At 30.1% G+C, this 10,824-nt stretch overlaps 1 protein-coding gene across 1 annotated transcript; it reads right to left on the bottom strand.

Annotated features, from left to right (window-relative positions):
• Positions 1 to 1,346: 1,346 nt before the first annotated feature.
• On the bottom strand, positions 1,347 to 5,510 carry LOC114731874 (cysteine-rich receptor-like protein kinase 42). The gene is made up of 5 exons (XM_028919117.1): positions 5,062 to 5,510; positions 3,359 to 3,759; positions 2,772 to 2,899; positions 2,383 to 2,596; positions 1,347 to 1,408 (listed from the first exon to the last, which is right to left on the bottom strand). Exons 1-5 carry the CDS (start codon positions 5,508 to 5,510, stop codon positions 1,347 to 1,349), a joined length of 1,254 nt encoding a protein of 417 aa, XP_028774950.1.
• Between the last annotated feature and the right edge of the window lie 5,314 nt (positions 5,511 to 10,824).

Raw genomic sequence — 10,824 nt, 5'->3', positions numbered from 1 at the left:
CGGCTTGTAATATAAAAGCTAGTTGAATATTTAATTTAGTCCTAAGTATAAAACTCTAATATTTATCCATTACATCTCCAAGTAATTCCTATGGTGATTACAACATGTTATGAAGTTTCTATTAAGGGTAGTTCTAATATTGATGATTAACAAAGATATTTTAAGAAAAATAGTATCAATTTATTACAAATAAATAACTTAACTAATTTTTTTAATATTTGCAAATTACTTATTCTCCTGTTATATTAAGGATCGGATGCAGCGTATCATAGTTTAAAAGCATTATATCCCACATATATTGTACCATGTGGGTTTTTATATGTTACCCATATAATGGGTCTTGGAATAACATTACTATCATTATCTTTTCGTTATATCGTAGTTCATTAAAATCTCAAAATTCTCCAATAACTTTTCAAGATAGAAGCATTCTTATATGTCAATTTTTTTTTTTTTGTGTGTTGGAATTCTTATATGTTAATGTTGAGCTTCACAGCAGAAGCCTCAAATATCAGAGTTCATATCTTACCACGGGAAGATTAGAGAAAATTTATAATTGACTAACCCATTGTTCAACAATTAATTTATACATATCAAGTGAAATCATATACACAAGACATATAATATAATTAATTTATAAGTCTCCAATAACTTTTCGAGACTTCTCCTTCTTCTAGTTTTTTTTTTTTTTTTTTTTTTGGCTTTTGCTTTTTTGAGTTCAAAACTTAAAGCCACACCTTCATATGTAGAGAAGGTACCAGAGGTTAAAATCCAAGTGTCTTCCATGAACCTTTAACCAATTTCAGTCAAAATAGGCATAGTAGGTCTCATATCCTCTGATAAATCCTTTTGTTGGAGCAATGCAACTACTTCAGACATCTTTGGCCTCATTTCTACACATGCTTGTGTGCAAAGTAAACCAATCTCTATTATTTTCTTCACTTCTTCTGCATCATAATCATTAGGTTCTAAGGTCTCATCCACCAATTCTAAATGTATGCCTCTCTTGTACAAGTTCCAAGCCTGCCAAATGAGATAATAAAAGTGAAAAAGATCAAGAAATAGAGAAAAGATTGAAAAAAAAAAACCTCAGGCTAATTAATTTCTTTTGAACATGTATTACCTTGATATAATGAACTAATAAAAAAGGAAAGACTTTTCTTAGAAGAGTTAACATGAGTTGTAAAAAGAGTCCTGCTTATAATTTTCTCAAAAAAAAAAAATGCTGCTTTGAACAATCATGAGAACTTACTTTTTGAAGGAGGAATCCGCCTTCATCAGCACCATCGGCATTTAATTCATTGTTTCTTTTACCACTAACAATTTCTAGGATTATAACACCATAACTATATAATCAACTTTTTCTGATAGCTGTCCATGAATTGCATATTCAGGGGCTGTATATCCTCTGAAAATTACATAATACTTTTTAGCTAAAAGATCATAACAATGACTCATCAAAAAATACAAACGCAACTATTTGGAACAAAGAAAATGTGTATGAAAAAAGAACCAGCAAAATCTAAAATAGACATGAATGCAGACACAGTACACATTGCTACAAATTAAAGAAAAGAAAAGAAGAAGCAATAACTACTACAGTTATCTCCCTCTGGTTTACTAATCTTCTTCAACATTGTGGGTAACTGTAAGTTTTCCTCTAATATATTACATTTCTGAGGTTGTGGGTAAATGTATCATTGCGGTTGGGGAATCATGTATAAAAGAACTTAGGATATAAGAAATGGGTTCAAAAATTTGGTTCCTTTCCCTTGATTTTATAATTCAATAACGAATTAATATAATAATATATATTATCATTTCCTTGAAGAGTCCAGAACTTCAACAGAACTTAAGAAAATCACATAAATGAAGTTATTTCAACTTACAATGTTCCTGCAAATCTTGTGTTAAGATGAGTCTTGTCCTCAGGTAAGAGTCTTGCTAGGCCAAAATCAGCAATTTTAGGTTGTAAATCATTATCCAAGAGGATGTTGTTAGTCTTTATGTCTCTATGTATAATACGAACATGAAACTCCTCGTGTAAATAAACCAAACCTCTTGCTGTTCCTAAAATTATATTATATCGTCGCTTCCAATCAAGAGAACCTTTATTTTTTCCTAGCAGAGAAAGAAGTAAAAGGTGAAACATCAGAACGATCTATTCACAAAATGTTTCAATAGGAAATTTACACACACAACGTATTGATTAAGTTCTTGAATAAAGTCATGGCACATGAATCCATTTTTGTTAATAGACGAGTCAAAGATGATTTGTTGCGTTGTTAATTTGAAAATATCCTATATGCCATGATATTATTAAGAAATATAATAGCAATTGCATGAGCAACCATACAAGCTTTGTTGGTTAATAGAAGATACCAAATAAGAATCTGTCAAGACTGGTCTTTTCCATGTATTCATAAACCAGAATTCTCTGATTGCCTTTACTGCAACATCCAAGAAGCCGGACAAGATTCCGATGATGAACGTTACGTATAAGTTTCACTTCACTCTCAAATTCTTCTTCTATCCTCTTGGATTGTCGTAAAGTTAATTTCTTCACCGCAACTATTTTTCCATTCTTCAAGGTACCCTATTCATGATGATTAAGAGGTGTCAAATTAGAGGTTCTATACCTTTGTCCTTTATTTAAAAAAAAGGTAATCTTTTACAACACTAGGTAAAACTCAATTAGAAGAGACATGCTTGCACGCTTTTGGAACATGATCTATATCAAAATATTGATGAAAATGAAAATGTATAGTTACCTTATATACTGCACCAAATCCGCCTTCTCCAAGTTTATTTTCAATGCTGAAATTTTTTGTTGCAGACTTCAAATCCCCGTAATTGTAATTAACCGCGGCTTTCAACATGCTAATTCCAGTGATATCTCCTGTTAAACACATTAGTCAATTCAACTTCTCATCATTATTTTTTGATTAAAAAAAAGCCAGAGATTTCCCCTTTCATAAAGATGAAATCCCGTGACTTTTTATGCTGAGAAAAATCAAATTGGAGACCTTGTTTACCTCTGGGAACTCTCTTTTGGCTTTTTCGTGATCTAATCCAGGTAAATAATAAAATAAGGAAGATAAATAAAAGCACTAAACATCCAATAACAATGCCAATGAAGGCCCTCTTATTGCTTGAACCTGCAGGGCAGGAAACTTTTCTAATCAAGCTCTAACGTACAACGATGCATTTGAAGTTTATGCAAATAACTCCCTATAATCATATATATAAATATATGCATATATATTCATATGCTAGCCTGGGACTTAATTAAAATTTCATATGTAAAAGCAAATATGTATATATACAATAATTATGCATTTGAAGATTATAACTTTACCTTGTTTCAAGAAGGGGTTAATATCAATTGTTTGATTAAGAGCAAAGAAGGCAGTGGTGGAATATCTCACGAAACAGCCAATATCGTAACTCTTAGCATCTGTGTTGGTGAGGCAATTCTGAAAGTGGCTTAAAGCAATGTTAATACAAGTCTGGCACCCCTTTTGTGGGACAGTGTCAACACATTGAGCCAAGCCATAAATATTCAGATCATTACTGTTAGGGACAGGCGTCTTAGTGGCCACATAGGAACCAGGGATTCTTGGGGTTGCTATGCCTAGATTCCTTAGCACTTGTTGCACAGTTGAAGAAAGAGCCGGAGAATCTTTTATTGTCTGATTCCCACATACTATGTTGTTCCAACTATCGCTGGCCGAATCGAAGCTTTGACTGCTCTCATACCTTCATTTTAAACACACATCAAAGTAACAAATAAGTAAGTCTCTAAAAGATGTAAATTAGTTTGACCATCTCATTTCTACTCCCTCAGATCCTATTTAACTTGTGGTTTTGGGATAGGGTGGGTGCTTTTTATAATTTATACGTTTGTCTAAAATATAATCATTTTTTAAATTAGACACTTAAAAAAACAGTAAATAAGCAACGGAGTAAAATTCCCTCGCCAATTTTCTTTTTCTTTTTAAGTGTCAAATAATTATTACCAGTTTTTCATTAAAAGTAAATGTAAAAAGTGGTTTCTTGAAATTTACTTGCACCCTACGGCTTTTAAAGAACTTTTTTTTTTTTGGGCAAGAAACAGGGCAAAACACCCTGTAAACCTATGTTCATTAACAAAACAAAACGTGGGCAAAAAACACCCACTAAGTCTCACTAGTGGTGCCTCAAACCTGTACAATTCATTATCACAGGTTAGACTACGATTAGCTAAAAACATAAGCTACAAAATTGCCTTCCCTATAAGTACGGACAAAAATAATCTGAAAGTTCATGTTATATTCTGAGAAGTGCCAAGGCTTCATGCCTCCTGAAGTTTATTATAAATTGAAATGGATTTGTTTCTTTGAGAAGAACAATATAAATAATTTTAAAAAAATATTCATGTATTGTAGAGAAATTTTATACAAAAAAATATTTGACTTAGATTTCTACGTTTAATGATCATACAACGTAAGTTTAGTCACAAAAGAAATATTACTTCATCATTAAAATTATAACACTCCCTTCGGTCTCTTTAATATAAAAAATACTTAATTAATTTGAGTTGGTTAAAAAGGTCTAATGGATTAGTTAATTATAACAAATGTGAGGTAATTTTCCCTAAAATATTTTTACAGCATTAAATTATATATCAATCTATAAGTTCTGTAAATTAGTTTAGCAAAAAATAATAAATATAAAAATAAATTAGATTAAATTTTATATTTATAATCAAATTCAACCTTTATTTATTTATTTAGCTTTTGGAACTGGAGGTAGTATTTGAAATTATTATTATTTTCATTTTATATCATTGTATATATTGCAATTACAGCATCATATATGCATCACAAAGAAATTACTTAGTTTCTTGTTTTCCCCTTTGTCTCTACTCTCTACTCTCTGCTGCCTAACTTTTAACGCAAGCAGCGCAACCATAGTAATGTCACAACTCACATATTTATTCCCACCCCCCCCCCCCAAAAAAAACAGAGAGAGAGAGAGAGAAAAAGTCCAACTCGAGGTTGGGGAACTAGCTAGTTGTACCTGAGGAAGCAGCCGTCGCAGACAAGACGGGCAGCGTATGCCCTAGCGGAGCAGTTGTGGATGTTTACGGCGGCGACGTCAAAGCAAGCGAGGCAATCGGCGACGGAGAGGTAGTTTCTGCACTGAAAAAGGCCATAAACGGGGATGTTAGCTTCCACTGATTGAGCTCTGGCGAAGTGTTTGTTTTGGTTTTGGATCTGAGCTCTCAGATCTCCAAACGTTTTGTTAAGGATCTCCTTCATGATGGACCCATCGTTGTCGCCGTCTTGGGGGTCACACCAAAGTCGCACTAGATTCGTCTGAGGGTCCGAAACGACGCCGTCAAGAGTCCCCCATGACCAGATTATGAAGCTCAATAAGAAGAACAGAGGCTTTTGTTGCAGTAGTTGAGGCTGCATGCTGTTTTTTCTCACCTTGCGGAAGCGATGAAGAATGAAAGATGAATGCATTGGCGGAACTAGGATGAGATCAGAAGATGAGGGGCCCAAAATATTTTGTAAAACAATGAAAATATAATCTTATATATATAATTATAATTATAATTTTGAATTTTTAGGTATGGTATTTATCACCAATAATTTTTTAAGGCAATTTTGTAATATATAGGAGAGCAAGTTGGTCAATATATATCAATGAGAATATATACTTATATACTAACCATATAAAAATTTTCAACAAAATATTAGAAAGAATACAGGAAAGTTTTTAGTTTTCAAATGCTTGGGAAGTATTGGATTGTAGGCTAACAATTTTGTACCGCGTTTATGAACAGTATGACTTTCTATAGAATTTCCTATATATATATATTAATGATATTATCTGGGGAAAATAATGCTATAGATACATATATAAATAATACTAATAATAGTAAAGGTTTTGCGATATATGATTTTTATTAAAAATTTATACAATATATATTTCTATATAATGTAGAATAAAACTCTACATATTCACAATCCTTATACATGTTTGCCTAATTCCAAGTAATAAGTAATTCCTTATACTAAACAATTTTTTAGTATATTTTTTCAATCCTAATCATAATTATTATCTCTCATTTTCAATGATTCATACTAAATAGAACATAAATGTAGGTATCTTTCTCAGTAGAGATTCAAATCTTGATTCGCTATGTCATGATAAATTAGCTCCTCATGATACTAGTTATAATAATAAGAGACAAGTTCGCATAGCTAAGGGAGAAAAAATATGAAGTGTCCAGAAGCATATAACTAATAGGTTGTAGCTTGCAGGAATGAGATACAACTACCTAATTGCCTACGGCAACAACTTGACGGCGACAAAAATTCGCTGCTAAAAATTTTCAGTGACGGTTTTTTAATTTTTAGCAGTGACTTTTGTTACTATTGAAAGTCAAATTTTTTTTGTAGCCCAATATCAAATAATGCCATCATTTTTCCAATTACTGACATGGAAGACTATTTATTAGCACTTCATATTTGAACTATGACACGAAAGACCGCACGCCTAATAATTATTCTTGCGGACTTATTGTAAGAAATGTCCAAGTCTACTTCCAACTAGTCTTCCAAAGATAATTCTGAAGACGACCGGACTGAAAATGGGATGGACCTAAATTTTTTTTCCTTTCAAAATCTCATCTTGGTTCCAAAGATAACTAAGAAAATGAGATTGAAAAACAAGGGGAGACGCATAACTGAGGCATCTTGGAACAATGATAATGACGTATGTTTTGTCATTTTTCTCTAGCATGGCCACAGATAATAAGGACATTTCTTGCTGGGGCGACGCATGATGAAGGCATCTTAGAAATTTCCATGAATGGTATGACCTGCCAGAGATTGAAAAATGACACCAGTTATGAAAATTCACACACATGAAAAGGACTCCTAATTATGACTTATTCGCTTCCTACAGTTATCCATCGAATCTCACATGGCTACAAAGATATTGGCTTTACATGCTAATCGCATATCTCTTTACTCTCTTCAGATGTTAATTAGGTTTGGATTAGTTTTTTAAAAATAATTTTATGATATACAAGATAATTATATAAAAAAAATTTTATTGGCTTGTACTTTTTTTAATTGCTATTGAAGGATGCCAAAACACCCCCTTAGAACAATCCTCCCTCTACCCTATATTATTATTTTTCTTTTGAGAATGAACATGTTCTTAACCTATTTAAGTATTGTTTTTTTTTTTGCCTCACTAATTATTGATTAGGGCCTATTTGGATTAGCGGTGAATAACTATGATTTTAGATAATCGTGAATTTTATAAGTAACACTGGCTAATCGTGATTTCTGTTTGGATTTTTTTTTATAAATGATTTTAAGAATTGTGATTGTGTTTGCTTTTTATTTATTAAAATTACTTATAGATGTATAATTACTAAAAAGGACATGAAGTTCATAAAGTTGTTTGCATTTTCATAATTATTATATTTAATGATAAATTTTATTAAATATAAGTTAATAAATGACATGAATATTTAAATATTATTTCTATTTTCTTGATTTAACGATGCTCCTCGAATCAGAATCAGAATCAGATTAGAATATTATCTAAATATTTGTATCGCATTGTTTCAATCATATGTATTCATCCGTTCAAGTTTTATCTGATTTTTTTTAAAAATGTCTTTTAGATAAAATTAAAAGAAAAATAGTTTCATATCATATGCTTTTTAAAAAAAACAAAAAATTAAAATAATTACTATTCGAATGATTATTAGTATGGCTGTTTTCGGAAAGGATGTGTGTCAGGAGTGGATGGAATAGAGAGGCACACTGAATTAGCAAAGGGTATATTGGAGAAAATTTAATTGCTGAAGATTGATTGGAATTTTTCAAACGCATAAGCTATTTTTTGTTGTTTATCCTAAAAGTGCGGTAGGAGGTTAAAATCACGATTTGTTGGGATTTTATAAAAATTACCCAAACAACTCAAGCGTGCTTCATAATCACTTATTTGGATTTAAACAAGCTTATTTGAGATCCTACTACTTAACCAAATAGGCACTTAGTCTCTCTACTGCTCAAATCACATCTTATTAGTCTCTCCGTAATAAGGGTTCTTTTTAAAAAACATATTCATTACTTTTAATTAATTTCAACTAATTTTTTATATTTATAAATTGATTATTTGTATTTTATTATAAAAAGAACTAGATTTAATATGTTATATAATTCATACACTAATTATTGTTCTCTTAAAAAGGAAAAAAGGAGAATTCACATGATGATCCTTTGGTTATTGCCTAAATTTTCCCGTTTTTCAAAAGGCTAGGGTACAAAACTTACCGAGAAAAGTGACGAAGACTTTTGTGGGATAGACTGGCTTATTAACTATGCTTTTATCTCTTGATACAAAATCAGGGCTATTTATGTGGACCATAAAATATGCCCAATTCTCATTATTTGGATTAATTTTTAAAAGAAAAGGAAGACCCAAAAAAAAGTTAGGGGATGCAAATTAAAAGGGTGGGAGATCGAAGAAATTTATGCATCCCTAATAAGCCTAGATATATATAGGATTTAGATTAGATTCCGCATGGTTCATGCAACTTTTTAATATTAATTTATTGAAAAGTGTTATGAATATAATGATATCTTTGTGGATGTTCATATATCTCCCTTTATCTCCTATAATCTCTAATATCTCTCATTATCTCTATATCCCACAATTATCTCATATTATCATGTAATCTGTAGATTCTATCAAAGATGTAAAGTTGTGCTTATAAATAGAGGCCATGTATAATGTATTGTGTACTCTTGAATGGAATGAGAAAGACTCTCTCTTATCAATCCTCTCTTTCTTTGTATGATTCTTCTCTATTTCTTCTTTATTTATAACACGTTATCAGCACGAAGCTCTAACCAAGGTGCGTATGATATACCTTTCTATTCCAGCATAATTTTAAAGCTTCATCTATATTATTTTTCTGGAGTATCTCTTGCTTTGTTCAAATAACAATATCTCGAGCATCACATATATGGTGTTTCAGAGTATCCGTATTCCTATTCAATTTATCTAGGATAATCTAAGCCATTATATGGAATTAAAAAAAAAAATCTACCGTTGTTTTAAACATCGGGTTCCATGGCTATGATTGGAGATTTCCCCCCCTTTATTCTTTATTGACCTGATGTCACTATTTCGATGGAACTCAAAGTTCCAATGGATACTAGCAGTATCTTAAAAGAGTTACCATCTAAAGTTAAATGGCCAAAAGCCATATAGTTCTAAGTTCTCATCTCATTGAGATTAAATGGCTAGAAGCCATATAACTCTGATTTTACATTCTTTTCAAATTAAATGGCTAAAAGCCATATAATTTTGATTTTCTATATTATAGCCACAAGCTATACAACTTTGAGTTTTTATCTTATGGCTAGAAGCCATATATATATATATATATATATGGTTAATTCTCTTCTTTTTTTTTTAATGACTTGAAGTCATATATATTTGATATTTTATCTTATTAAATAACTAGAAGTATTTACGTATAAATTTTCTATCTTATGGCTAGAAGCCATATATATGTTATTACTGTTATCTTATTAAATGGCTAAAAGCCATGTAATTTGAATTTTCTATTTTATGGCCAGAAGCCATATATATATATAATTTTGTTTTATCTTATTAAATGGCTAGTTGCCATATAAATTTGATTTTCTATCTTACGGCCAGAAGCCATAGATATTTGAATTTTTTTTATCTCATTAAAAGGCTAGAAGCGATATAATTTGTATTTTCTATTTTATGGCCAGAAGCCATATATATATTTAATTTTTTTAATTTATATATATCATGTTGAATTTTCTATTTTATAGCCAGAAGCCATTTATATATATTTAAATTTTCTTTTATCTTATTAAATGGTTCGCATTTATATAATTTTGATTTTCTATCTTATGACTAGAAGTCATAAATATTTAATTTTGTTATTTTATTAATTGGCCTGAAGTCATATAACATCAAAGTTTTATCTTATGGTCAGAAACCATATATCTTTAATTTTTTTTATTTTGAAACTAAATAGCTAGATGCCATCTATCTTTATTTTCATTATTAAATGGCATGAAGCCATATAGTTTTGATTATGAGAAAGATCATTATATGGTTTGTTTATAAAAGAAAAATTATGATAATTAGAATTATAAATAATGTAACTCAGAAAACTAATGACTATATAGTGAAGGATGTATTGGTAAAAGAGTTTATTTGTTCTTTTTATTTCATGTTACATTTAATTAATTTGAAATTTAAGTTTTATTTTTATCTTATTCTCATATATTTTTGACATTCAATTTGACATTTATTAATATTATAATTTTCTTATTAGTAAATGGCCAGCAGCCATTACACTTAATTATGTTATTGAATGACATGAAAATAATAACTTATGATGTTTTTAAAGCCCTGAAGGCTCATGGTTTAAATATGAAGTGACACAAATGATCTTTGAAAAAAATATATAATTTTCAATATAGAGTCTTGAAGTCTAATGACTTATAAATAGCCCTGAAGGCTTATGATTCATATCTTCCTAACTATATAGTTTGATTTTAGTCCTTATAGATTTTTTTTTGTTGAATTTATAAATTTATGAATAAGTTTTGAAGCATTACATAATATATACAAAGAAATAAAGTTTTTGAATAACGAAATATCAAAAAAATATATATATTGTTCAAAAAAATATGCTTCATATTTTGAAAAAAAAAAAAGGGGTATAACAAAAAGTGAAGTATATCATATAGTGAAATA

This window comes from Neltuma alba, unplaced genomic scaffold, assembly GCF_004799145.2.
Source record: "Neltuma alba isolate B1F8T4 unplaced genomic scaffold, ASM479914v2 tig00012857_pilon, whole genome shotgun sequence".
Classification (NCBI taxonomy): domain Eukaryota; kingdom Viridiplantae; phylum Streptophyta; class Magnoliopsida; order Fabales; family Fabaceae; genus Neltuma; species Neltuma alba.
This window is presented reverse-complemented; position numbering and strand designations above follow the sequence as displayed.